Source organism: Chelonia mydas, chromosome 3 (genome assembly GCF_015237465.2).
Source record: "Chelonia mydas isolate rCheMyd1 chromosome 3, rCheMyd1.pri.v2, whole genome shotgun sequence".
Taxonomy (NCBI): domain Eukaryota; kingdom Metazoa; phylum Chordata; order Testudines; family Cheloniidae; genus Chelonia; species Chelonia mydas.
In genome coordinates this window covers 112463704-112491650 of record NC_057851.1, presented here as the reverse complement: position 1 = coordinate 112491650, position 27947 = coordinate 112463704, and the positions used below count along the sequence as shown (strand labels likewise).

Here is a 27947-nt window from a genome sequence, read left to right as displayed (position 1 = left end):
GGGACGGAGATCAGAGTATGGTAAGGGCACCCCAAGTCCAATATTTGCCTAAGGCATGAACCAGAGGCCAGCCCTGCTGTAGTGAAATAGAACCAGAATAATTCCATTAAAAATCAGTGATAAGAGGATTTAGCACACCAGATTGCGGTAGTGGATTTCTTAAAGTGCACTCGACATTTGAGACTAAAATAGGACGCTTTTTCTGAGAGAAGACTAAAAGTTTCCAAAATATTGATTTAATAGCTTCTGCTGTAAATACCATATGAAAGCAGTGCGATTTCTTTATGATGGAGGTCTGTTGAAAATTTTTTCCTTCCATCAGTGTTCACTATGAAATTCTGGGAGGAGAAAGACAACTAGGAAATAAGCAGGGTTTAGTAAAGCCCCCTTGTGGACAGTGTTGTATCACTAGACCTTTTAAAATGCTTGTGTGCTTTTGTATGTCCTCAAGTTCACACTTGTCATCAATGACCTCAAAATGTATCTCCCACCATTACCCAGGAGAAACAGGTATTTCTTAATTTAAATTTTGTTAAAATGGCTCCCAAACTGTACCATTTAACTCAAATCTTTCTCTATAAACATGATCATAGTGACTGTAAATTACCTGAAAAAGACTAAACTCTCAATCTGAATTTTTATTAAAGCTAATGTTAAAATTATATAATGCACAGGTTGAGGGAATTGCATTGGTACATCTGGGTATAGGGCTTAAATTATTCAAAAGTGCAAAGTGTGCTTTAAAAATCATAAAATACATATAGTACATAATCAACAATAACCCAAATGTAGATTGATAAATTTAATTATACAGTTTAGGTGTCAGCATCCAAATATTAGGATACATCAGTCATGAAAAGTTTTACAGAGAGTTGGTTGTAGAAAGCAAATATAGCAATGAGTGGAGATTGTCCCTCAGTCATTGAACATTTAGGACTGGTTGTCCCTCAGTAAATACAGTACATCAGAGAAGTATTTATCTACGTATTGCCCTTAGCCAGAAGTCCAAGAAGTAATAATATACTGGCACATATGGAAAAACAACGTCAAAACCTGAAAATAAGTGCATATTTCTAAGTAGAACAAACTATTAGGATGCTGTACCACATCGGCACTTAGGCTCATACCTGACAGCATGGTACCAAGTTGAGTGTAGAGGTGCCATACTACAGAGAAAGGGGTCCCTTCTCCACATCTTTAGCTATCTTGGCAGCAGAGAGATTCCAGAGCACATTCAGAGCTGAGGTGGGAAGAGATAGAATTTCAGAGTTTTGATCAAAGTTCCTTAGTAAAATACAGTCTAATACTACGGCTGCTGACTGTAGCTTCGTGCATAATGTTTGCTGTGTCTGCCTCCATGGCAGCAGCACCACCAGCATCTAATGACATCTTAATGGATTTGAGATGCTGAGAGTATGAAAGGCTCCACTTAAAACCAGATTTTCTCATAATATAAATTTCTGTTATCTAATTAGGAAAATGCATATGAATGTACAGAGCAATATATTCTTCCCTACACTCTTATTAAACTCATATTCTATAGAAGTACATAGATTGTATACTGCAATAACAAATATATGGTACCAACACGACTTCATATTAAAACTAAAACACTGTCTAAATCAAGGAAATTCACAATAAAGGCTAAAACTCTCTCCTCTATTAATTCCATTGTAACTAGTTTATTGAAAGACTTGCAGAATCTCATGCAAGGCCACATTACCCCTCCCTACCCCCAGGTTTAGGAAGACAATTCAACAAAACTTCTTGCTTTTGTGGGTTCTGTTAGGGTGAGGAGGTATCCAATAGAGACTATACTTCAGTTTGACATGTAGAAATAAAAGGCATGATCCTACTCTCCTTGAAGCCAATTGCCAATCTCTCACTATCCTCAATGGGAAGAGAAGAGTAAGTCAAATTATATTTGAGAGCTTGCTCAGGGAACATGAGCCAAAACTAATTGCATGCTAATACAATGAAACCTGCCTCAAGCTACCTGCTAGGTTTTGCCTAGTAGGAGGTGACCTTTAAAGTTTATAAAACTTTTCTAAAAATCATGGAGACTCTTAACTGCATGCTGAAGACTGACTTGCCTGTTCATGGTGATGTGCATATTCATGCATATTTCACTGTCTGAATTGCTGTCTTCTAGCAGGTGGCCAACAAGCCTTTTTGAATAATACACTAGTGATTGTGGAAGACAAAACATATATGTACAAAACTACAACAAGCCACAGACCCAAGTGATCATGGACATCAGTGTTTGGCCCTTGAATGTACATTAAGGGGTAGTATCCTGACTGGTAACCTCATGTTAAGAGGGAAGAAGCTGAACAGCTTAAATATATAACCTGTAAAGAGACCTTCCTGAGAAGAATTAAGCAAAAATAACTGATCAGGAGTGAAATACATGACACTTTGTTTTAAAAAATGCTTTGCTCAGCTATCCTCCTAGTGAGTGAGTGAAGTTTCATAGAATCATAGAATCATAGAATATCAGGGTTGGAAGGGACCCCAGAAGGTCATCTAGTCCAACCCCCTGCTCAAAGCAGGACCAAGTCCCAGTTAAATCATCCCAGCCAGGGCTTTGTCAAGCCTGACCTTAAAAACCTGTAAGGAAGGAGATTCTACCACCTCCCTAGGTAATGCATTCCAGTGTTTCACCACCCTCTTAGTGAAAAAGTTTTTCCTAATATCCAATCTAAACCTCCCCCATTGCAACTTGAGACCATTACTCCTCGTTCTGTCATCTGCTACCATTGAGAACAGTCTAGAGCCATCCTCTTTGGAACCCCCTTTCAGGTAGTTGAAAGCAGCTATCAAATCCCCCCTCATTCTTCTCTTCTGCAGACTAAACAATCCCAGCTCCCTCAGCCTCTCCTCATAAGTCATGTGCTCTAGACCCCTAATCATTTTTGTTGCCCTTCGCTGGACTCTTTCCAATTTATCCACATCCTTCTTGTAGTGTGGGGCCCAAAACTGGACACAGTACTCCAGATGAGGCCTCACCAGTGTCGAATAGAGGGGAACGATCACGTCCCTCGATCTGCTCGCTATGCCCCTACTTATACATCCCAAAATGCCATTGGCCTTCTTGGCAACAAGGGCACACTGCTGACTCATATCCAGCTTCTCGTCCACTGTCACCCCTAGGTCCTTTTCCGCAGAACTGCTGCCTAGCCATTCGGTCCCTAGTCTGTAGCGGTGCATTGGGTTCTTCCGTCCTAAGTGCAGGACCCTGCACTTATCCTTATTGAACCTCATCAGATTTCTTTTGGCCCAATCCTCCAATTTGTCTAGGTCCTTCTGTATCCTATCCCTCCCCTCCAGCGTATCTACCACTCCTCCCAGTTTAGTATCATCCGCAAATTTGCTGAGAGTGCAATCCACACCATCCTCCAGATCATTTATGAAGATATTGAACAAAACCGGCCCCAGGACCGACCCCTGGGGCACTCCACTTGACACCGGCTGCCAACTAGACATAGAGCCATTGATCACTACCCGTTGAGCCCGACAATCTAGCCAGCTTTCTACCCACCTTGTAGTGCATTCATCCAGCCCATACTTCCTTAACTTGCTGACAAGAATGCTGTGGGAGACCGTGTCAAAAGCTTTGCTAAAGTCAAGAAACAATACATCCACTGCTTTCCCTTCATCCACAGAACCAGTAATCTCATCATAAAAGGCGATTAGATTAGTCAGGCATGACCTTCCCTTGGTGAATCCATGCTGACTGTTCCTGATCACTTTCCTCTCCTCTAAGTGCTTCAGGATTGATTCTTTGAGGACCTGCTCCATGATTTTTCCAGGGACTGAGGTGAGGCTGACTGGCCTGTAGTTCCCAGGATCCTCCTTCTTCCCTTTTTTAAAGATGGGCACTACATTAGCCTTTTTCCAGTCATCCGGGACTTCCCCCGTTCGCCACGAGTTTTCAAAGATAATGGCCAAGGGCTCTGCAATCACAGCCGCCAATTCCTTCAGCACTCTCGGATGCAATTCGTCCGGCCCCATGGACTTGTGCACGTCCAGCTTTTCTAAGTAGTCCCTAACCACCTCTATCTCTACAGAGGGCTGGCCATCTCTTCCCCATTTTGTGATGCCCAGCGCAGCAGTCTGGGAGCTGACCTTGTTAGTGAAAACAGAGGCAAAAAAAGCATTGAGCACATTAGCTTTTTCCACATCCTCTGTCACTAGCTTGCCTCCCTCATTCAGTAAGGGGCCCACACTTTCCTTGGCTTTCTTCTTGTTGCCAACATACCTGAAGAAACCCTTCTTGTTACTCTTGACATCTCTTGCTAGCTGCAGCTCCAGGTGCGATTTGGCCCTCCTGATATCTTTCCTACATGCCCGAGCAATATTTTTATACTCTTCCCTGGTCATATGTCCAACCTTCCACTTCTTGTAAGCTTCTTTTTTATGTTTAAGATCCGCTAGGATTTCACCATTAAGCCAAGCTGGTCGCCTGCCATATTTACTATTCTTTCGACTCATCGGGATGGTTTGTCCCTGTAACCTCAACAGGGATTCCTTGAAATACAGCCAGCTCTCCTGGACTCCCTTCCCCTTCATGTTAGTCCCCCAGGGGATCCTGGCCATCTGTTCCCTGAGGGAGTCGAAGTCTGCTTTCCTGAAGTCCAGGGTCCGTATCCTGCTGCTTACCTTCCTTCCCTGCGTCAGGATCCTGAACTCAACCAACTCATGGTCACTGCCTCCCAGATTCCCATCCACTTTTGCTTCCCCCACTAATTCTACCTGGTTTGTGAGCAGCAGGTCAAGAAAAGCGCCCCCCCTAGTTGGCTCCCCTAGCACTTGCACCAGGAAATTGTCCCCTACGCTTTCCAAAAACTTCCTGGATTGTCTATGCACCGCTGTATTGCTCTCCCAGCAGATATCAGGAAAATTAAAGTCACCCATGAGAATCAGGGCATGCGATCTAGTAGCTTCCGTGAGTTGCCGGAAGAAAGCCTCATCCACCTCATCCCCCTGGTCCGGTGGTCTATAGCAGACTCCCACCACTACATCAGTTTCCTAGTTTAGTTTAGTTTCCTAGTTTAGTTTTCAGACTATTAAAATCCAGCAGATTTGTTTGCAGTCTCCAGAGCAGCAACTACAGGAGAAGACCCGCTCAGCCCAGGATGGTGCATGCACAGTCTGGTCAGCAAGTGGGATCTGTCAGGAGCTGGATCATGCTCAGTGCAGATAGGCCCTCCAGAAAATTAAGCTGCTGAACTCTTAACAAGTCTTTACTGAGCATGTCTGAACTTAAATTTTCAGAGGCTCACAATTTGCCCAAAAGGGGGCATATTTTCAGAATGCAAAAGGCACATCCCTGGCACCAGAGGAATTTCCGACCATCAACACCCCACTAAACTTCTAGTTCCTGTTTCAACGTACCGAGGTGCCAGAGCTTCTCAGTGAAACGATTGTAGGATTTTTTTTTAACATGGGCAAATATATATTTTCCCCTGTAATTGTTTGGAGAAACTGTTTTTTGCTGAAACTTTCCAGGAAAAGTCAGTGTGAGGCAGACACTCAGAATGGAAAACTTCAGCTCGAATGGTTAAAGTTTACAGAGTTATAAGCAACTGAAAACAGGGGCAGGTTCTGAGAAGTATCTCTACATGCATCACCTAGATTAGAAGAGAATGTGAACTGCTCTAACATGAGCTTTCTGAAGCTGGCACCAGAGTAGCTGCACCATGCAGAGTTCTAAAAAACCACGTGGTGCACAATACAGAGAGTTGGCATTCAGCTGCTGCAGGCTTCATCAGTCCCATAAAAGCCAGCATGAGGATTTAACACTGCAGAGCCCAAAGTGCATGCATGAACTAACTTTAATTTCTAAATCTTGCTTAGAAACCTCTCTATACCCATAACCCCTCTATACCCAAAAAAACTAGAACTGGGTACCAATTCTTGTGAAGTTCAAATAAACATGGAGTCTCTAGGTCTGGGGAACTGAGACAAGCCAAAAAAGTTCAGAAAATATTAAATGAATTAAACCTAATACTGGTATTCTTATGGCCTCTCACTTTCAAAAGCAAAATATCCATCGCTGTATAAGATTGAGTGTGTGAAATTTCAAGCAGATAAGTTTATTTCTGGCAAAGATCAATAGGGAGGTAGGAGAGAGGTTTATTGACAAGCTAGGTTCTGTATAACATAGCTTGGAGGTTGCTTGGCTGTATCATTCATAGTTGTACAACTTTGTCAATGGATTTTACTGGTATTTCAGTGATCTTTTCATATAATAGAGCAACATTGTCATGCTTCTCTGCTCCTAAATAAACATTGTCCTGCCCAGTTTTCACTAGCCTATGGCTCAAAACTTCCAGCTGACTTACAAGTAAGGTGACAGACAACTTATTAATTCTCTTTTCTACTGTATAAAAAAAAAGTCAATAGTCATCTGCTCATATGCACTGCAATATCACGGCACTACATTAATCTCTAGCTCCAGTGGCTTCAGAATCTGGCCCCTAGTCACTTGTGAGATGTATTCAGTTTTGTCTCGATTTGGGGATGACCATTCCATCGCTACTGCTTGCTACAGGGCATAGTTCTTAGTCTCCCTGCCAATGCAGGAACTAGTAGCTAACTGGAGGACAAAGGTATAAGAAGATCCTCCGTCGGGAAGCTGAGACTAGAAAAAATCAAACTAGAAATAAGGTGCAATATTTTAAACAGTGAGGGTAACTAACCATTGGAGAAACATAGCAAGGGTTGTGGTGTATTCTCTATTACTGTGATTTTTGTAATTAAAAGTGGATGTTTTTTCCAACAGATATGCTCTAGTTCAACCACAGCTATTGGACTTGAAGTGGAAATTAATTCAGGGCCTGTGTTTTACAGGAGGTCAGACTAGATGATCACAATGGTCCCGTCTGTCTTTAAAATATATATATCTATGACCTTACCGTCTTTTTTTCCCAGTCTCTTAATTCTGTGATAATTAGACTTCCCAGCAGCAGGAAGTGTCTGTGAATACTATGAATTTTAACCCCAGTGAAACAGACACTACCTGAGAACAAACAGGTTACAGAGAAACATGTCAGAATGTCTGTCTGCCCCCAGTAAGTTTAGCCGAGAATATACATTATTCTTGATACTAAATGTATACAACACTGATTTCTAGTTTTAGGGTTAAATTCTGTCCTTGGATGCATGTAAGTTCCATCAGCTTCATCTGGTCCTTAGGCCGCAGTGAGGATAAATTTCTTGTTTATGTTACAGCAGTGTCCAGAGGTCCCACCAAGATCAGGGTCTCATTTTGCTACTCATACAGATGCATAGTAAGAGACAGCCCCTGCCATGAAAAGCCTACACTCTAAACATACAACACAAAGGATGAGATGGAAACAGGTGCAGAGAGATGATAGGATTTTGCGCCAGGTTGCAGAACTGGGAATAAAATACGAATTTCTTGACACTCCAGTGCTTTTCCCACTAGACCAGTGGTGGACAACCTGCGTCCCATCACGGTAATCTGATGGAGGGCCATGACACATTTTGCTGACATTGACAATCCACAGGCACGGCCCCCCGCAGCTCCCAGTGGCCACGGATCACCGTTCCCGGCCAATGGGAGCTGTGGGAAGCAGCGGCCAGCACGTCCCTGAGGCCCGCCGCTTCACACAGCTCCCATTGGCCAGGAACAGCGAACCACAGCCACTGGGAGCTGCGGGGGGCCGTGCCTATGGATGGTCAACATCGGCAAAATGTCTTGTGATCCACAATCAGATTGCCCTGGTGGGCTGCATGCGGCCCATGGGCCGCAGGTTGCCCACCATGACACTAGACTATGCTCTCTTAGTTTGACTTCTACTTTCCATATACTCTGCAGCATACTGAATGACACCAGGGAAAGGGTTTTAATAACTTCCTTATTTTATGTTGATAGAGGTATAGAATGTGCATTGATGGGTATGTAGTGATTTCAAAAATACCTTAACTGTTTGGAGGTGATAACTGAGATCATGCATGTATAAATACTAATTGATGACAGCCATGAATGGGCAGGACATCAGCCTAATCACCTGGTTACAATAACATAGTAACAGTGCTCTTAGTTACACCTGTGTAAATCTGAAAAATATAGAGCTCCTGTCCCAGTTACTGCTCTGATAAATCACAGCTTTGGTGTCTAGGTTCCTATTTCTTTTTTGTACTCACTACCCTATTCATTTTTTTCCAACTTCAGTAGCCAGTCCTGATTCTCATGCTTCAGCAGAAGCTTTGCATGAGCAAAGCAAGCAGCATTTGACCCCAAATAACTACTTAAACTAAGTACAATCTTACACCTCTCGGCTAAGAAACCTAGAGCCCCATTTAAAATCTGGGATGTGGGTGGTTTGGAGTGGCTCAGCCCTGAGGCAGGCTGAAGAGCTCAGTGCAGTTTAACAGCTGCTCACATCGCAGAAGAAAAAAGACGGGTCATTTCCTTCTCTTTGGCCTGAATTTTCCTCGTCTTACCCATCACGAGAGCGCTCCCATTAAAACTGCATGAATAAGATGAGTAGGATGTGGTGAATCATAATGCTTTAACTATTTTTAAAAAACTGTTTGCAATCATAAATTAATAAGGGCTTGATGTACCTAGCAAGCAGGATTATGTCTGTGATGCAAAGCTATATTGTCCCCGGGGCAGCTTTGGGAAGGATTGTGCCTTGGGTACAATCCCTCACAGAAGCACAAAACAGAGCACATCTGTTATACGATCCTTTTGTGCTCCCACCCTACGCCAATCAGTGGAGTTCTCTGGGAGCTGCCAGTTGCCTTTCTGTATCTCCTCCATGGAGTGACTTGTGACCACAGGGGCACTGAAGTCCCTGGGATCTAGAGGAGTGTAGGGGCCATGACAGAGGGAGGGAAGCTTTTTGTGACATCTTCTCCCACCCCCAATAAACCTTTGTGCTCTAACCAGGTACAAACTGACCCCAAGCAGTTACACGTGTGGACTTAAAGATTACAAGATGTAAAAAGTGGATGGTCCATATTCTGTTCTTGTTCTATACATGGAACTCCCATTGGCTTCGGTGGGTGCTCCCTTTATAGAATGACAGGAAATGGGTCAAAAGGAGATGGAAAAGGCTTTTTACCTGCCAACCCCAGAGTTCAGGATGTGTTGTTTCTCCTGCAGCAGTTGATGACATCCTAACACCTTAAGCAGCACAGGAGCTGCATTCCTACGCTGTAACAGGGGAAGCAGAACCAAGGGCCTGAACTCAGGTCTTGGCAGGTAAGTGAAGAAGCAACTGATTTCAAGCAGCTTTGTTTGAAAGTGTATATCTTTGTAATGTTTAAGTCTTAATATGTAATCTGCAATATTTGGAATTTTGGATTTTGGATTTTTAAAGGAGCCCTTGAGTTCACCTATAAGCGCTGCCAAACTGATGATAAAAGTGTTGATCACGCACCTGAGTGAAGAAGGGGTGGAGGGAAACCTTATTTACAGTTAGAGTGACTCAGAGTTGGATTTCTCTTTCAGTGTGAGTGGAAGGTACTCAATTCAGTCGAAGAGGGAGAAACTTTTTTGTTTAAACTTTTTATACTTGCAGCTATATAAGATGATCAGGGGCATTGTGGATAGTTGATATTCAAAATCTGAGCTACATTGGTTGGGGTTTTTTTTCCATTGGACAAACTGTTCATGTGGTATGTTCCAGTTCCCAAGCCTAACTCTTACAATCAGAGTTCCCATGCAAATATTGATGCCATTCAAAATTTGCTTCCTGTAAGCATCTTCCAGTATTCAATTCATTGTTTCTATAAATGTTCCTGCTCATAATTTCACCTGCTAGTATGTTCATAGAAAGTAAAGAAAAATGAAGCAAATGGGATTCAAAACAGGAACAAATATTTGAAGATTTTTTTTTACATTTTCATCTAGCTTTGAAGATGTATTTATTTATTTATTTTAGAAAAGGAAAGTCATTCTTCTCTCAGCTCCTAGTTACAGAAGGCTAACGGAAGTCTTTCTGCTGAAAAACCAATACATTTTATCGGTTTGAAAAACTAATAGTACTTGGCATATGGACAAAAGGGCTTACCACTTAATGAAGTGTGATCCATTTAGCACACTATTTGCTAAGTTGGCAGTACATTAAAAATAAAAGTCAGTTTTCAAAGTAATGTGTCCAGGAGTCCTCACAAATTTGGTTAAAGAGGAAAGGATTCCTATGGGACAGCTACATGCTAAATCTTGTAATTGAAATCACACAACATAATCTTAATGTAGGGGAAATCTTGTTCTTCAAAGAATGAATGAATCCCCAGCATTGCTGGGGCATTTTTGTAAGTGCCCAATAAAGTCTCTCTCCCTTTTCTTTTTTTTCTTCCTTTCCTCTTACTTGTTACCAGTATTATTCTGACTCCACTTGGGGCAATCTTTCCAAAAGTGACCTCTAAATTTATGCCAGTCTTTGGGAGCACAACTATGAACTTATAGTAAATTGCATATGGAAATAGCATCTTCACCTCCTAATCTGAGTTCTGGGGCATGCAAAAATTTGTGACCAAAAAACTCTCCCAAAACTGGGTTCATATTTAGAAGCTGGAGTGAAATCACTTTGGAAAACGTAGTCCTAAATATATACATACCCCATTCATTGGAGCATTGCTACAGTCATTATTTTAAATTAACTTTCTCTAGACAAAATAAAGTGTTGTACTACATTGCAGCCTCACTGTTAGGAATGAAGATAGAGGGGACAATGCAGGACGGCCAACACATACAACCAAAATGGAGAGTATCCAAGTCATAGAGGAATGGTAAGTTTGTCACGTTAAGTCTTCCAGTGCTCACAATAGCTATCCAGTAAATCAAATGTCTGTATTTCTAACTTGGCTGTAAGTAATATCAGAACCTCACTTGATCTGAGGCTTCTAGGAACTTATCTGATGTTCCCTTCTTAAATCTTTGGATAAAAGGCAGTAAAATCGGACATGATGATGAAATGCGAGTAAAGGCATTCCAAGTCCTATCTTACCTACAAAAATAACTGTTTAAATAACGGTTGTGAAACGTTGTTGCCCAAACATGTGGAGAGGAGAGAAGATGGGAGTGGAGGAACTGTCACTACATAGTTTCTGGCCCTCCTTCCATATACACAAATTCAAGGGTCATGCAGTTGCTGCTCCAACTTGGAGTGCAACTGCTGCTGTTCCAAGACCTTGGGGAGCGGGAATTTTTCTCCTTCCCTCTGCAAAATTCCCTAGCATCCAGCTGAGTTATTTGGAATAGATGCTGAAGAAAGGATTTTAGCTTTAACTTACTGAACTTGAGATTCTGCTTATTATTCTCTTCTTAAATTAATGTAACTCTGGGGCATAGTGCCATCTTGCTCAAATATCTTCACCAGACTGTAATATTCACAAAGCAAGGAGTGTCCAATTTTAGAGCAATGAGTTAATGGTTACAAAAAAGGAACGTAATGGATGAAACCAGATTCAATGCTCTACTCAATCCCTAAAGTCTGAATAAATTCCAGACTCTCTATCCTACTTCTACCTGTTTCTGTACTTCCTGGAAGTGCTGTCTTGTGGACACTGCATGTATCCATGCCACAAACTCCTTTAGCTTTAGTGGAGTTGCTTCTTATTTTCACCATTCTGAGAAGAGAATCCTGGCCTCTGAGTCCAAGAAATTATCACTGACTGACAGAACAGAAAATATGGAGTCTGTATTACTTAACTAAAAAGTTATACCCATTTTGCTCAGGATAGCTTTCTGGAAGTATAAATATTATATAACTTGTGTATCCTGTATTGCTTGTAAAATAAAGGTTGAGTAAATGGATTTGAGCATGAGACATATGGTTGAATACTGCTTATTGTGTGACACGTATACTCAAAAGTTCTTAAACACTGGAACTTTCAGAGGCTTCCATCGTGCAGGAAGGACAGGATGAGTACCCAGTATTAAATTTAACTAAATTTAATAGTAGTTAAATAACTTGAACGACTTAACCCTCAAGTTTATAATTTATATATTAAACAATGTAGTCTTCTGATCTCCTGTCCAGTGCTTAAAGTGTAACAAACTGGGAATAGCTTTCTTCTAAAGGTGGGAATGGTTTGGGTTTTTTTCCCCTTCTTCTGTATCCAATTTTGCCAGTAGCATCTGGTGTTACCCATCAAATCGTGTACTAATAGATTATCGTTCAGATCAGTAGCACCAAGCAAAGGGAAGCTTACCAACTCTTAGGTACTAGAGACATATGCTAATTTAAAATATCTCTCAATTGGTATTTTGTTGGGCCTCATTAGTATGACCTTGGCTGTCAAGGGCCTCTTTGTTCTTCTCAGCCCTGCTGAACCAAATAATGCAGCTGCACCTGATTGTCCTAGCATCTTCAGAAGCAAGCAGTGACATCAGATGTCATCTAAACCAGCCTTGAAAGAGAATCCATTATCAACCATTCAGAATCCAATCTCCTTGAAGTACAGAGGCAGTAATTAAATTCTGCTGTGTCTTTGCAGTATGTCACTTTATTCTTGAGTTTTATGGATAACAAATAACATTAGCAAAAAATCAATAGAAAACCAGGGTACCCTGCCTCTTAAAATAAGACAAATTTAATTGCTATTGGGATTATGAATACAGAAGTGAACACAGTGCAAAACTTTATAGTTATGAATGAAGCCCCATTGCTTTCATAGTTCTTGACTACAGTGTAACTGAGGAGAATTTGGCCCAATGTATGTAAACACTGTTACAACAACAGAAGCATATTCTAATGATACTTTCTTTTTGCAGCCAAAACCCTACTGCAGATGAAATTATGTCTTGGGCTCAGAATTTTGACAAGATGATGAAAACACCAGCTGGTAGGAACCTTTTCAGAGAGTTTCTTCGAACAGAGTACAGCGAAGAGAACCTGCTTTTCTGGCTTGCGTGTGAAGACCTAAAGAAGGAACAGAACAAGAAAGTTATTGAAGAAAAGGCGAGGCTTATATATGAAGATTATATTTCTATACTTTCACCAAAAGAGGTAAAGCTGGAAATACTGAACTTTCATTTGCTGTAATCAAGGATGGCAGGGCTACAGGTTCATGTGGTGGGGTCAGAAAACATACCTGACGTGCTAGATCAGACAGATTCTTCACACTGAGGCTCTCCAGCCAATGAAAAGGGGCCAGGGTTGGGGTTGGGGACATTTGGCACCATTCACTCCAGCTTCTCAAATCTCTGGGTAAAGAAGCAAGGCTCAGTGATCACAAGGCCAGCAGTGGTATGTTGTTCTCTGCTTTTGTAGTGGAAAATTCCTTTTAGAGATAGGGAGTAAGCCAGGGAAGAAGGCTTGAGGAGATGGTGCCAATTAACAACTGTGACATCCCAGACCTGGTGTTTAATTGGAAATGGAGCCATGGGACATGTTCATGAATAATCTCTAATAATACTTAAAAAGTTGTGTGTGGAGTGATGTCCTGCAATCACTGTTGGGGTTTGTTTGTTTTTTCTCAATATTTTAGATAAATGCTTGGATCGTGTCAAGTACAATTAGTTCCTTTACTTTCCCTACACTTTGAACAAGATCCTCAGCTTTTGTAAACCATTCTAGCTCTAAGCCAATGGAGCTATATTGATTTATACCAGCTGAGGACTCGGCCCTATACATTTATCCTCCAAGATGGTTTCTAGAGGTAATTGCTTCCATTGTCATTATCTTGCCTTTCTTCTGTCTTGTAGTATGTTATGTTGTTTTTGAGTGATACGACTGTCAGTATAGTAAGCTAATAACGTTTTTCTCTTTCACTTATTAATACTCAGATGGCTTTCTAAGCCATCATGTAGCACACAGCTCTCTCCAGCTTTTAGGTTTGCTGTAGCATTTGAGTTTCATCATGCTTAATAGCTCAAAAGTGGTGACAAATTTCATGCTCTGTGTACATAAAGTTTTCCATGCAGATCCCCTTCAGTTTCAATGGCTATCCCAAATCATCTCCTGTCATTACTGTAGATCTTAAGAGGCAAGCAGGGGACCTCTTGAAATCACTTAGACAGGGGCATGTGGGCTGGGAACCTTTGCCCCAGCTACTATGCACCCTTTTCCCTATGCTGATATGGGTTTGTCTGAACTATAGCTGTTTACAAACCACTTTAGTGCAAAAGTTGTGTAGACCAGTGTGATGTTCCCCTGGTGTTATCTGGACCGGTGATTTGCTGGGTCACTCCAATCCTCAACTCTGGGAGCCAGACTTACCCTACTCTGCTGTGAGAACCCCCACTCCTGGGCTGTTCACGCACAGCCTCTGGCATGTAAGCTGCTTGGACTGTGCAACTGAATAACACTAACCAATATCTCTGGTCCCAGACACAACCCTAGGAACCTCCATCTTGCAGTGTCCAGTTATGCCCACTTGCTGATGCAAACTTATATGAGTTCGTCAATTTAACAAAGAAATTGATATGTACCAGGCTTGTTATCCCAACAGGAGTCTCTGACACACTTCAAACCAAACGCATTGTTTCAGGTAGAATAAACAAACAAATTTGTTAACTACAAAAGATAGATTTTAAGTGATTATAAGTCAAAACACAACAAAATGGATTTGGTCAAATGAAATAAAAGCAAAACGCATTCTAAGCTGATCTTAACTTTTTCAGTGCCCTTACATACTTAGATGCATCTCACCACAGGCTGGCTGTTTGCTCTTCAGCCAGGCTCTCCCCTTTGATCAGCACTTCAGTTGCTTGGTGGTGATGTCTGTAGATGGAGGTGGAAGAGAGAGGAAGAGCATGGCAAACATCTCTCCCTTTTATCATGTTCTTTCTTCCCTCTTGGCTTTGTCCCTTCCCCCCCCCCCCCACTTCGGGACCAGGTGAGCATTACCTCATCATAGTCCCTGACTGACCAAGGGAAGGGGGGTGACTCCCTCGAGAGTCCAACAGATCCTTTGTTGCTGCGTAGGCCAGTGTCCTTTGTTCCTGTGAGGCTGGGCTGAGTTTGTCCCATACATGCCCTGATGAGGTGTGAACTGCCCCTCTGTTCCTGGAGAGTTTTGCCTGGGCTTGTTTTAAGCCAGGAGGACACATTTTCAGCCTCATAACTGTATACATGAAATTACAACCTATAATATTACTATAACAACAATGCTCAGTGCATCATGAGCCTTCTGAAGACACCCAACATGACAAACTTTGCATTGGATACCACACAATCATATGAATGTGGAGGTGCAGGGTTTTCCCCCAAGATACAGAGTGTCACAGCCAGCAATCAGTTATCCATACAAACTGCAGTCATCTTTGCCTGCACACTTTACAGGGTGATTGAGAAAATTCTAGACAAACTAGACTACAGGTATGAAAGGTGGCTCTTTTTTAAAATTCTATAAACTCAACCAATTTTCACCAGAACACTCACCATCAAATATCTTCAATAAGGACTACTTGATGCCACTTTCTCTAACAAAGAGGATTAATCTGCTATCGGCATAAAATGAGACCCTAACGCTGTTAACTTCATGCACTCAAAGGCAAATCACCCAAAGGAAAATCACTTAAAGCTAAGAATTTCAAGTCTAGGATAGAGAAGTACAGTTGGTCAGGAGTTGAAATCTGCCCCAAGCAAATTCCAAGGCTGCAATATTGCCCTTTGCAGCTGCTTCTTCAGTACTATAATTCAATACACTATCTTGTCTACAGCTTTAGCTATGCATGTTGCATCACAAAGTGCTGTGTGCATGATAGGAGAGAGTTCACAACAGCCATTTATATGAAAGTACATAGTAAACAAGACAAAATATTCTCCAGAGTAAATAAATTAAGTAATAGGAAAAACTTGCTGGCATACATAGGAATCTGATATTTGCAGTTAAGCTGGCATCATAATAGTGCCTTGTGATTAACAAATGATTAGACTACAGAATGCATTTTGGAGAAGAGGACTTACTCTATACAAAGATTAAGCCAATCAAGATGTATTAGACTATTATGACAATAGTACAAGCACACAAAAAAATGGAAAAAATACAAGGTGCTACATGTAGCTCGTAAGGCTGTAAAGAAAACTTGCTTACTGTCTTAACTATTCCAGTATTGTATTTGGTAATATATTTAAAGACTTTATTGCAGTGCATATGCAATATTCATTCCTGATTTTTTTTTAATGCTTAACCATACACCTTTAACGGTCTTCTAACATCAGGGTGTCGCTGCTGCTTTTGGGTTTATATGGACTAAATATATTTGGACAATATAATTTTTTTTAATATGGGTAAAGTGCAGATATATAGAGCCAGATCCTCAGCTGATCTAAATAGCATAGGTCCGTTGAAGTTCATTGCGTGGCTCAAATAGAAGGATCAAAGCAACGAATTGTTCTTGGCTCTTCCATATCCATGGTCTATCTTTTTTCTCCACAACTAATATTTTCCTAACTGGACCCGTTTAGTTTTCCCTATTGTAGCCATATTTTATTTAATCTGATATAAATCTTGTGTTTTACTAGAATATCAGGGGCAATGTGCTTCTGTCCTTCCTAGTTGTCAGAGTTCATTACAAAAGGAATATGTCAGAAATTCAAGTGGAAATTGCAAAATTGCTACCAAGTTAAATATGACTATAAAATTGCCTAAAAGAGGAAATTACCAGAATCTAAAAGGCCTTGAATGGAAGAAAAAAAATGAGACTTAAGACTAATAGCAACATTACAACAACAAACAATAAAAAAACCAAAACATTTTTGGCAATTTGTGACTAGTAAGTATAGTGTCAAAAATAAAACAAAAAACCCCAACAACCATGGTACAGTAAGCAGAAAATTTCAGAAGACTGAACAAAAGCAACTAGGAGAAAGCATTTCAGCCACTTAATGAGTCATCCAGTATTTCCCAGGATGAATATCTTTAAGTTTGGAAAAACTAAGTAAAATGATCAATGTAAAATGAAATATATATGGAGAGATCCGTGTTAATGTATAGCTTTAACTGCCCTGCATTTTTGCTGTGAGATATGGCACCTTTGTCTCATAATGCCTCATGTGAACACAAACAGCAGGGCAAATCAAAATGTGTTTGGTAGGCTCAGACTGTAGTTTTACTCAGACTTGTATAAAATTGACTTTTGAAGAAGCCGAGTACACAAAAAATATAACTGACAAAAGGAAACTAAGCTCTTGGTGTGCTGTAGATTTTTTTTTGAAGATCTATGAAATATAGATATTTATATGGCCCTTTCCAAATCTGTTGTTTAACAGACATCTCTTTCTATTCTCTTCAGGTTAGTCTTGATTCTCGGGTGCGAGAAGTGATCAACAGAAACTTGTTGGATCCCAGTCCACACATGTATGAAGATGCCCAACTTCAGATATACACCTTAATGCACAGAGACTCTTTCCCAAGGTTTTTGAACTCTCAGATGTACAAGTCTCTCATCGAAAGTACTGTAGGCTCTACTTCTGAAGCTTAGTTCTAATTTTTGGATGAAATAATTTGGGTTTTTTTGTGGTGGGTGGGAGGGAATAAAAGTAGTTTAATAACATCTGGCGCTGAGTTCCTGGAGAACTACAGTTTAGCACTACTCAGGCTACTGTGAAGAAAACAAATACATATTATGGTCTCTGTCTACATTTTTACCAAGGTCCTCCTTGCTTGAGTTTGCGGGGGAGGGGAACGATGGATTTGCCAAAAATACGTTTGTTTCACACTCCTTTCACTTAACTGCAGTCAAGATTGCAATGATGTATTTGTAGTTTTATGAACAGTCTCCTTGTGTATCCTCACACTGCATGTGCAAGATAAAATTGCTTCACATACCAATTATTTGTTGCAATATTTAATTCAATAACATAAATTATATCTGTATTTAAGAACTTTTTTGTGCAATACAGTCTTATGGTACATAGAAATAATTGCAGCAAACCAGGAAGGGGCTTGCATTTTTTTTTTAACATCACTAACACAGAAAAAAGCCAATTTTTCACATGTAGCATTATTCAACATGCTCTACTGAGTACAATACACTGACTTTTTGAAGCCAACATTTCTGTATAGGAAAAAGAGCTATTTATCACTGTTTATTTAAAATAAATCAAAGTGGGGATTCCTCTGGTTATTCACTGCCAAAACTGGCATTTTCATTAGCGTCTGCAATGTCAAAAAAAAGAAAAAAAAGAAAGCACAAACCACTTAAAGGGATCCATGTCTGGGTGACACGATTTATGCGCTGATATTAATTGTTATAAGAACAAAGTTTTTCAATGTACACTTCAGATGTCAGATACTGTAATTGATTTATTAAAGACTGGCGATCCAGTTCTAACACTGTTGTCTAATGTTATGTACTTCAGCAAAAAAAAAAAAAGTTTATAATTTAGTTTTTGAATAAAGAAGTTTAATAAAAGATTGCCTACATGTAGCATTTTAGAGCATTTTAGAACATTTTGAGGAATTGCATCTGTCCTGTAAGATATTTTTCTTTTAAAGAGAAATCCAGTGAAAAGATGTTGTTTTTTTTAAAAGTAGTATTTTACAAAGGGGGAGAGGGGCTAAGGAAGACTTATCTCCGCTTGTAGTCTCTTTGATTTTAAAAAACTCCTTGAAAACAAGGGGTTGTGGAGATTAATGTTCAAGGGCTTGTGATCTTACACTCCTTACCCAGGCAAAACTGTTGAAGTTAACAGGTGTCTTTCCTGGGTAAAGAATTCTGAATATTAAGGGCCCAGTACAATCAGAACTAAGAAGGCAGCACAGTGCTCAAATCACCTTGCTGCCAGGCTATTTTTTGCAGATGTCTGGCTTGGCCTTTTTTAAAAAAAATTGTCCTATTTTGATATGCACTTTGATGTTTAAAGATACCATAACTTGTAACTTACAAAACATCATCTTCATACTTACAGCACACTAAACTATATTCTGAGTGCTAGCATCCCCTGCAAACTATCCTGAAAGATAAATGATAGAATGGCTTTGAATAGAAGTTTAAAATGCCCTTATTACTGGGAACATCGTCCTTATACTAAGGCTTAGAGAGAGGCAAGAGTCTTCTCCCTTACGTGCATATAAATATGGAGTAACTCCATTAACTTTGGAGTTGACAGATTATACCGTTTTGTAATGGAGCAGAATCTGGCCCTGAAATGTTGAGCCCTCCCTCCCAGTCTGTAAATTACTTCTGATGGGCCGACCTCTGTAAAGAGCCCTATTGAAGTCAATGGGACTCATACAGGCACAGGGATCTGCTTGCATGGAATAACTTGCAGGATTTGGAGATGTTTATTTTCTGGGGGTTACTTTTTTCCCTTTTTTTACTACCTCTCTCTCACACTTATTAATTATTATTATTATTTTATTTATAGAATATGTTTCAAATAGCCGGTTTGGGGAATTTTTTAAATTATTATTTTTACTTGAAATCTGTGTGTTTTTTTCTGGATGAATATGAACAATTTGAAGAATTGTTTCTTAAACTCATTTGGTTTTGTACCTTATATAGAATTCAGGATATTATTAAAAGGGCTATTCTTTATTCCCTATGCAAATATTTTAAATGTTGTAGTGTATGACAAAATGGGATTTTAAACAAATTCTGCAAGGCAGAAAACAAAATTCTGTTTACAGTGGCGTTGCTGACTATCCTACTATATTCAGCACTTTTAAATGTTGTTTATGAAAATGTAGTTTAAAATGCAAGACATAATATTTATAAACATTTCTTTTAATAAATACCTGTTTTGTCTGAAAGTGTTGTTGTGTTATGACATACTTTATTCATGTTGGTTAGCTATTTACCATTATGAATAAAATATTCAATTATATTGATATAGTAATAGCTATGATGTTTACAAAAAAACTTTTCTTCCTGAAGGGGAGGATGGAATTCAACAAGGAAGAATTGCCTCCTTCTACTGTGAAATACAATTTTAAAAATGAATTTAAGATGCTTTTTCTTAATTAGAATGAAATTTGGTCCTACATATCTATTGTGCCATTTAGTTAGAATGATATTTACTATGGTACTATACATATATAGCATCATATATATATTTATATGGTATGATTTTAGGTTTGCTAGTGTTTGAGGCACAATGCATTTTGGTGCAAACAACTAGACAATGTGTAACAAGACAATACTGCATGTATAAGCCTTTAAAAATGTAGACTTGAATATTCTTGATGTTACCATTTCATGGTGACCTGCTAGCCATAAGCTATCTTTATAAGATACTTTAGACAAGTAGATGTTCTTGTCAAAACAGACAGTTCATCCTTTAGGACACTTCTCACTAAAGATAAAGGCCCTAAAATACATGTTGATTTCTAGCATAGGCATTCCAGAAATCTATATCTGGAAACTGTTACATCATTTGAAGAAATATTACATGGGTCTTCAGTGTAATATTGCAATGAGATTATGTTCTAAATCCCCTATTTTCAGGGATTTATAAACTGACCATCATTTATGACATAGAAACTTTCTTCCAAGGAGTAAATATTAATATAATTACTGTTAATATAAACTTCAATAATTGGGGTTTTCAAAATTATATGAATAGTCAGCTACAGTCCATGTCAACTTATTGGATATCTCAAACTGTTTAAATTTCTGAAATTGATATTGACAACAAATTAGGTCATAACACAATCTCATTGCTTTTGGTACAGTATTTTGAAAAAAATGTAAACAGACGCTATTAAACTTGAAAACTGATTTACTTGCACATATAATGTACAATACAATTTTTAAACTGCCCAATCTGCTTACTCTATAGACTGGAATAACAAATATGTATATACCTTGCCACTTCTGGTCTCATGAAAAACTGAAATGCAAGTACAAAATATAAACATGAGCTTTAAAAAAGAAAAAAAGAAGCTTAAATGCAGATACATCATAGCGCCTAATCCTGCAGACACCTTTGCATGGCCCTGAATAAGCAAAGCATTTAGGCATATGCCTAAATCCCATTGGCTTCAAAGAAACTAAACATGGGCTTTGCTGAATTGGGGAACACGTGAATAACTTAGGGTTGCCCAAATAGTCTTATTGAAGCCAATAAATGGTTCTGTTTAAATTACTCACATGCGTAAGTGGTTTGTACTCTAAGTCAACAGTATGCAGGAAGCTACCCCCATTTTTCAGGTTAAATAAATATGGTCCAAATTCTGACTTGGAGCCATCTTTGCTCCCCCTGGCACAGGATGTCTACACAGATAGCACCTACCTGTGAAGGTAGGTGCAATGGAGGGGATGCTCTCCCTGGGAGAGCAAGTGGATAGAACTGCTGCCATACATCAGGCTGTGGGGCCATAGAGGGGAAAGCAGCTTCAAATTACAGTAAGAGCTTCCTATAAGGCTTGTTTTGCAGAGGCTGACTAGGACATGTGTTCAATGAGCCTGATTCAAAGCCCGCTGAAATTGTTAGACTATTTTCTTCAATGGCCTTTGAATCAGAATCCATGTCCCACAAGGAGTAAGGCCTGCAGTTATCAATGGCTGTAGTAACCCTTCTCCTTGCAGAATTAACACAGCCAAGGACTCACAGCGGGCATCCTGCTGATGGAACCTGGTGACTGAATGGATTTAGACTTTACATACTTGAATAACCAAAATGTCAGTTTCAACTTGCTTGTTCCTCTCTGGCTACCAACCCCAAAATAAGGCTCCCTTCAAATGCAAGTTGCTACTGTTCTGCAGATTCTCTGCAGACAAAACATTTGATGTGGGGCTTATGAGACCCGTGTTTTTAATATATATGCCCACTGACATATATATTAAATATAACATATATGCCCAAGTACGCTAGCTTGGAGATGCCTGGAGTCAGAAATTGACCCTACTTATCCCATAAACTAAGATATCAACACAAAAACTTTCCCTGCAATTTAAAATTGTGATACAAGCCAGATAATTCAACTGCTGACAGTAAGTCATTAATTCATGCTGGCTTTTTTCCCTCACAAGCTTTAATTTACACTATATCATCATATATTCTAAATTTCCTGGCTTTTGACTATTTGTCACAAAGCGTGTTTAATTATACATAGTAGTTATGAATTTCATAAATTCTAACATTCATAGGAACTCAACTATTTGGTCCTGTGAAATCCATAAAACTTCATCATTTTTCATTTCTCCCTTTGACAGAGATGCTTACTGTATTAAATTATCCATCATACTTAAGTGAACTCCACTGACAGATACCAGTGGATCACAAAGAAGCTTTGCATGCATGAATAAGGTTTCAGAGGCAGTGCTTTAGGCTATTTCTTAATGCCAGACTAACTTCAAAGACAGTACATTCGCTACATATCCTCTAAGTCTAATTTTCTTCTTTTAAAAATATTGCTGTTACAATGTATTTTGTCAATCCAATTGTACACAGCGACAGACTTGCTGAAAATGGTTTTCTAAACATTGCAGAATTACCATTTTTAATCAGCCTTTCATTTTAATATCCAAAACCATCTTCTCATGTTGAATGTATTTCCTGTGGATTTCCAAAATGGATCTGGATTACAAGTTTTCTTTCTGACTGTTTTGGCAACTTTACATGCATATGCATTACATTAACTTTTTTTTAAAAAATAAATCTTTTGAAATGACAACTCACTAATGTAAGCTTGGGAGAAGTTACTGTTACTCTACTGGTGTATGTTAATTTAGTTGTAAAGTATGCTTATTTACTTCTGTTAATTTAAGATGTGAACATGAAAGGAAGAACAGAATACTTCAATTTGATTCCTTCCAATGGCTGTACTATAAGTTTATTGCTTAATACAATTTTACGGATAATTTCACCTTTTTACAACATAATAAAGTATATTCTTTAAACTACTTATGTTTTGAGTTTAGCTGAGAGTCTTACTTCTGATGTCATCCAAAACAAAGTGACTTTATTGCAAACTGTTTGCACACAAGGAGATATCAGAAGGGATGAACTGATAATACCAGACAGCAAAAATAAAGTTATCCCACAATCTTTTATCACACCACAGCCTACTAAATGACTTCTTTGTATATCTTTTACATTTCCAATGCAATTGAGCATTAAAATGCGTTTAGCAGAGCTGTGTTTTAGAAACTGGTATCCACTGAGCTTTTACTTCAGTAATTCTTGAAAACTACCCTTATCTCTTTCTTACAAAACATTTTAGTTCTGCTTTTACTCTGAATGTTCAATTTTTGCATGTGCTGTAACTACAGGATACATATGCAAAGATGCCTAAACTATTTTAAGGAAGTTCTTTCACCACTATATTTTTGAGGACTCCTTATAGCAGGAGGAGTGGCCAAGAACTCTGAAATTATACTTAACAGGAGCCCAATCCTAGTACAGCTTTTACATAGTATTACAAACACTTCATACCTGTGCTTACCAGCGCCTCAATAAACTGATTTGGGCCTTATTTATCCTTTTTAAAAATAACTTAAGGTATGAATCTAAACAAATATAGTTATACTAGTCTAAACATAGTTGTTGACTCTTATTCCAGTATGTCTTTTTCATGTTAGCTTATGTTGCTCAGGAAGGGGTTTAAGCTAAATAAAACACACAAAAATTCTTATACCTGAAAATGTGTAAACATAGGATTATACTGGAATAACTGTTAAAACTCTTCAATATTGAGAAGCCCCTATTTTGAGGCTAGTTGCTCTGATGTGAGTATGGGGCTGAAGTGACCCAGGTGGGATCCACAGTGTTTTTTGGGGGTCTTAGGCTCAGATCCTTGAAGGTACGTAGGTACCTAACCACCCTGGAGGATCCGGGCCTTTGTGCTTGGGCTCATCTACAGTATCCATCACCATATATCGAAGTCATTTCGAAGTCTGAGGAAATAAGATCCTTGTCCCTCAGATGTTTCACATTGTTTCTATGCTGGAATAATGGAGGTTCCTACTGTTACCCATATGGAACAGCAACAAAATGGAAGAAAGGGAGTGGGTTGGATCCCTGAGCTTGCCCCCAAAGGAGAAAAGAATGCCTTTACAAGGAAGAAATAGCTAGTGCTGATTGGGGAGATGGGGAGAATAGGATGACCTGTCTTCTTCCCTAGCTTCAGTCAAGGTGTGTTCTTGTGCAGTTCATCCTGGGAAGAAATCCTCCCTGCTACTTCCAGAGTCAACCTCAGTACATGCACAAAAGCTTCTCGTCGTTATTCACAGAAGGGTAGAGTAAGCCGGTGGTCCTTCCATCACTATGCAAGTGGTGTGGCAGCGTTTGAGGGAAATTCCACACCCTGTGCCATGCAGGTCAGGCTAGATGATCACTATGGTTCCTTCCAGTCTTAAAATCTTCCAACAGAGTAAGCCTGGCTGTGGAGTTCCAGCAGCCTTCCCACTGCCACTGAGTGCACGAGTGAAGCATTAGAGACAATGAGATGATACTTACCTTAGTGAAACAACATTTGACAGCTCGTGTATGTATGTGAAGATGTACTTACTAGTAAAGAAATGGTTCAATCTATCTCCCAGTGGACAAAAGTCATGTGTCAAAATCACTGCCACAATTCATACTCTTGTTGTTAGTCTCCGCATTAAAGACAAAAAATTCGGAAGGAATGGAGAATGAACTGTCATTATCCCATAGATATAGGGCTTCAAGGTCAGGACTGTGGACATATTGCTGGAAGCTTGCACTACTACTGCCACCGAACATGGTTTGTGGAGAACCGGAAAAGGTTACATCATCAGTGCTGACTAACTGTGGCATCTCTAGTGGGCTTCTGATAAAGCCAGGGTAAGCTTTCTAGTGCAGGTAAGGTTAAGCAAAGAGGTGAGTTTTCTATTTGCTTTTAACCTGGGTTTATAAACTTTTGGGGCTTGCTCCTGAAAAGGCCAAAGCAAACTAGCACAGGGCTGAGACTGCTCAGTACTGTGAATAACCTAGTCATTGGACTGAAACATGAAAAATAAAGTGTTCAAAGCCTCAACACTATGCAGGGACGGAAGTGATGTAGACAGGGGCAGAAGTGATGTACAGGAGGGAGATGTATTAGGCAGAAGCAATGTAGATAGGGGACTGAAGCAGTGCATGGATGGGAGGTGTAGAGGAGCTGAAGCCATGTACAGAAGGGAGGGTATAGAGCTGAAGCAATATATGTAGGTGACTGAAGTGCTATATGGATGGGAAGCATATGGGAGGTGCACAAGGGCTGTAGCAATGTAGTGTATGGGGCTGTAATGATGTATAGAGGGGCCGAGTACAGGGGCTATAGCAAGGTAGGGGAGAGAGGTGTACAGGAGCTGCAGAGATGTAGGAGAGGGAGGTGAAGAGCAGCTGCAGGGATGTAGATGAGGGAGGTGTACAGGGGCTTTAGCAATGTTTGGATGGGAGGGCTATACCAATCTATAGAGAGGTGGGGAATAGGGGCTGTGACAATGTATAGGAGGGAGGGTATAGGGGCTGTAGGGATGTATAGGGGCTATAGACGTATATAACTACAAGAGGTACAGGGGCTGAAGGCATGTATAGGGTCTGTAGGGATGTATAGCTACGAGGGGTACAGGGGCCGTAGGGCTGTATAGGGGCTGTAGGGCTGTATAGCTGGGAGGGGCGCAGGGGCTGTATAGGGGCTATAGGGCTATATAGCCAGGAGGAACGCAGGGACTGTAGGGATGTACAAGGGCAGTAGGACTGTATAGCTGGGAGGGGTGCAGGGGCTGTAGGGATGTATAGCTAGGAGTACTGCAAGGGCTGTAGGGTTGCATAGCTGGGAGGGGCATGGGGCTGTGTAGCTAGAAGGCTGTGGGGATGTATAGGTAGGAGGGGCTGTGTAGCTGGGAGGGGCTGTGGGGATGTATAGGAAGGAGGGGCTGTGTAGCTGGGAGGAGCTGGGGGGATGTATCGGAAGGAGGGGCTGTGTAGCTGGGAGGGGCTGCGGGGATGTATAGGTAGGAGGGACTGTGTGGCTGGGAGGGGCTGGGGGGATCTAGAGGAAGTAGGGACTGTGTAGCTGGGAGGGGCTGTGTGGCTGGGAGGGGCTCGGGGGATGTATAGGTAGGAGGGGCTGTGTGGCTGGGAGGGGCTGGGGGGATGTAGAGGAAGGAGGGGCTGTGTAGCTGGGAGGGGCTGTGGGGATGTATAGGAAGGGGGGGCTGTGTGGCTGGGAGGGGCTGTGGGGATGTAGAGGAAGGAGGGGCTGTGTAGCTGGGAGGGGCTGTGGGGATGTATAGGTAGGAGGGGCTGTGTGGCTGGGAGGGGCTGGGGGGATGTATAGGAAGGAGGGGCTGTGTGGCTGGGAGGGGCTGGGGGGATGTATAGGAAGGAGGGGCTGTGTAGCTGGGAGGGGCATGGGGCTGTGTAGCTAGAAGGGGCGCAGGGGCTATAGGGCTCGGTAGCTGGGAAGGGCGCAGGGGCTGTAGGAATGTATAGGCGGCTGCAGGGCTGTGTAGCTAGGAGGGAGGCAGGGGCTGTGGGGATGTATAGGAAGGAGCGGCTGTGTAGCTGAGAGGGGCTGTGGGATTGTATAGGTAGGAGGGGCTGTGGGGATGTAGAGGAAGGAGGGGCTGTGTACCTGGGAGGGGCTGTGGGGATGTATAGGTAGGAGGGGCTGTGTACCTGGGAGGGGCTGTGGGGATGTATAGGTAGGAGGGGCTGTGTAGCTGGGAGGGGCTGTGGGGATGTATAGGAAGGAGGGGCTGTGAAGCTGGGGGGATGTAGAGGTAGGAAGGGCTGTGGGGCTGGGAGGGGCTGTGGGGATGTATAGGTAGGAGGGGCTGTGTGGCTGGGAGGGGCTGTGGGGATGTATAGGTAGGAGGGGCTGTGTAGCTGGGAGGGGCTGTGGGGATGTATAGGAAGGAGGGGCTGTGAAGCTGGGGGGATGTAGAGGTAGGAAGGGCTGTGGGGCTGGGAGGGGCTGTGGGGATGTATAGGTAGGAGGGGCTGTGTGGCTGGGAGGGGCTGTGGGGATGTATAGGTAGGAGGGGCTGTGTGGCTGGGAGGGGCTGGGGGATGTAGAGGTAGGAAGGGCTGTGGGGATGTAGAGGAAGGAGGGCTGTGTAGCTGGGAGGGGCTGGGGGGATGTAGAGGTAGGAAGGGCTGTGTGGCTGGGAGGGGCTGTGGGGATGTAGAGGAAGGAGGGGCTGTGTGGCTGGGAGGGGCTGGGGGGATGTAGAGGTAGGAAGGGCTGTGGGGATGTATAGGTAGGAGGGGCTGTGTGGCTGGGAGGGGCTGGGGGGATGTATAGGTAGGAAGGGCTGTGTGGCTGGGGGGATGTAGAGGAAGGAGGGCTGTGTGGCTGGGAGGGGCTGGGGGGATGTAGAGGTAGGAAGGGCTGTGGGGCTGGGAGGGGCTGTGGGGATGTATAGGTAGGAGGGGCTGTGGGGCTGGGAGGGGCTGTGGGGATGTATAGGTAGGAGGGGCTGTGGGGATGTATAGGAAGGGGGGCCTGTGTAGCTGGGAGGGGCTGTGGGGATGTATAGGAAGGAGGGCTGTGTGGCTGGGAGGGGCTGGGGGATGTAGAGGTAGGAAGGGCTGTGGGGCTGGGAGGGGCTGTGGGGATGTAGAGGAAGGAGGGGGCTGTGGGGCTGGGAGGGGCTGTGGGGATGTAGAGGAAGGAGGGCTGTGTGGCTGGGAGGGGCTGGGGGGATGTATAGGAAGGAGGGGCTGTGAAGCTGGGAGGGGCTGGGGGGATGTATAGGAAGGAGGGGCTGCGTGGCTGGGAGGGGCTGGGGGGATGTATAGGTAGGAGGGGCTGTGTGGCTGGGAGGGGCTGGGGGGATGTAGAGGAAGGAGGGCTGTGTGGCTGGGAGGGGCTGGGGGGATGTAGAGGTAGGAGGGGCTGTGTGGCTGGGAGGGGCTGGGGGGATGTAGAGGTAGGAAGGGCTGTGGGGCTGGGAGGGGCTGTGGGGATGTAGAGGAAGGAGGGGGCTGCGTGGCTGGGAGGGGCTGGGGGGCTGGGAGGGGCTGTGGGGATGTATAGGTAGGAGGGGCTGCGTGGCTGGGAGGGGCTGGGGGGCTGTATAGGTAGGAGGGGCTGTGGGGATGTATAGGAAGGGG

At 41.9% G+C, this 27947-nt stretch overlaps 1 protein-coding gene across 3 annotated transcripts in view; it reads left to right on the top strand.

Moving 5' to 3' along the window:
* Positions 1–22782, top strand: part of RGS17 (regulator of G protein signaling 17) — an 80715-nt gene extending 57933 nt beyond the window's left edge. The window contains exons 3-5 of one of the 3 annotated variants that reach the window (XM_043543174.1): positions 10696–10773; positions 12761–12995; positions 17228–22782. In XM_043543174.1, the coding sequence (XP_043399109.1) occupies positions 10696–10773; positions 12761–12995; positions 17228–17416 (502 nt within the window). In that variant the 3' untranslated portion in view covers positions 17417–22782. Of the gene's footprint in view, positions 1–10683; positions 10774–12760; positions 12996–17227 lie in introns of all 3 variants that reach the window. The other 2 variants (XM_043543173.1, XM_037895014.2) reach the window with 2 other exon arrangements.
* The last annotated feature ends 5165 nt before the right edge of the window (positions 22783–27947 follow it).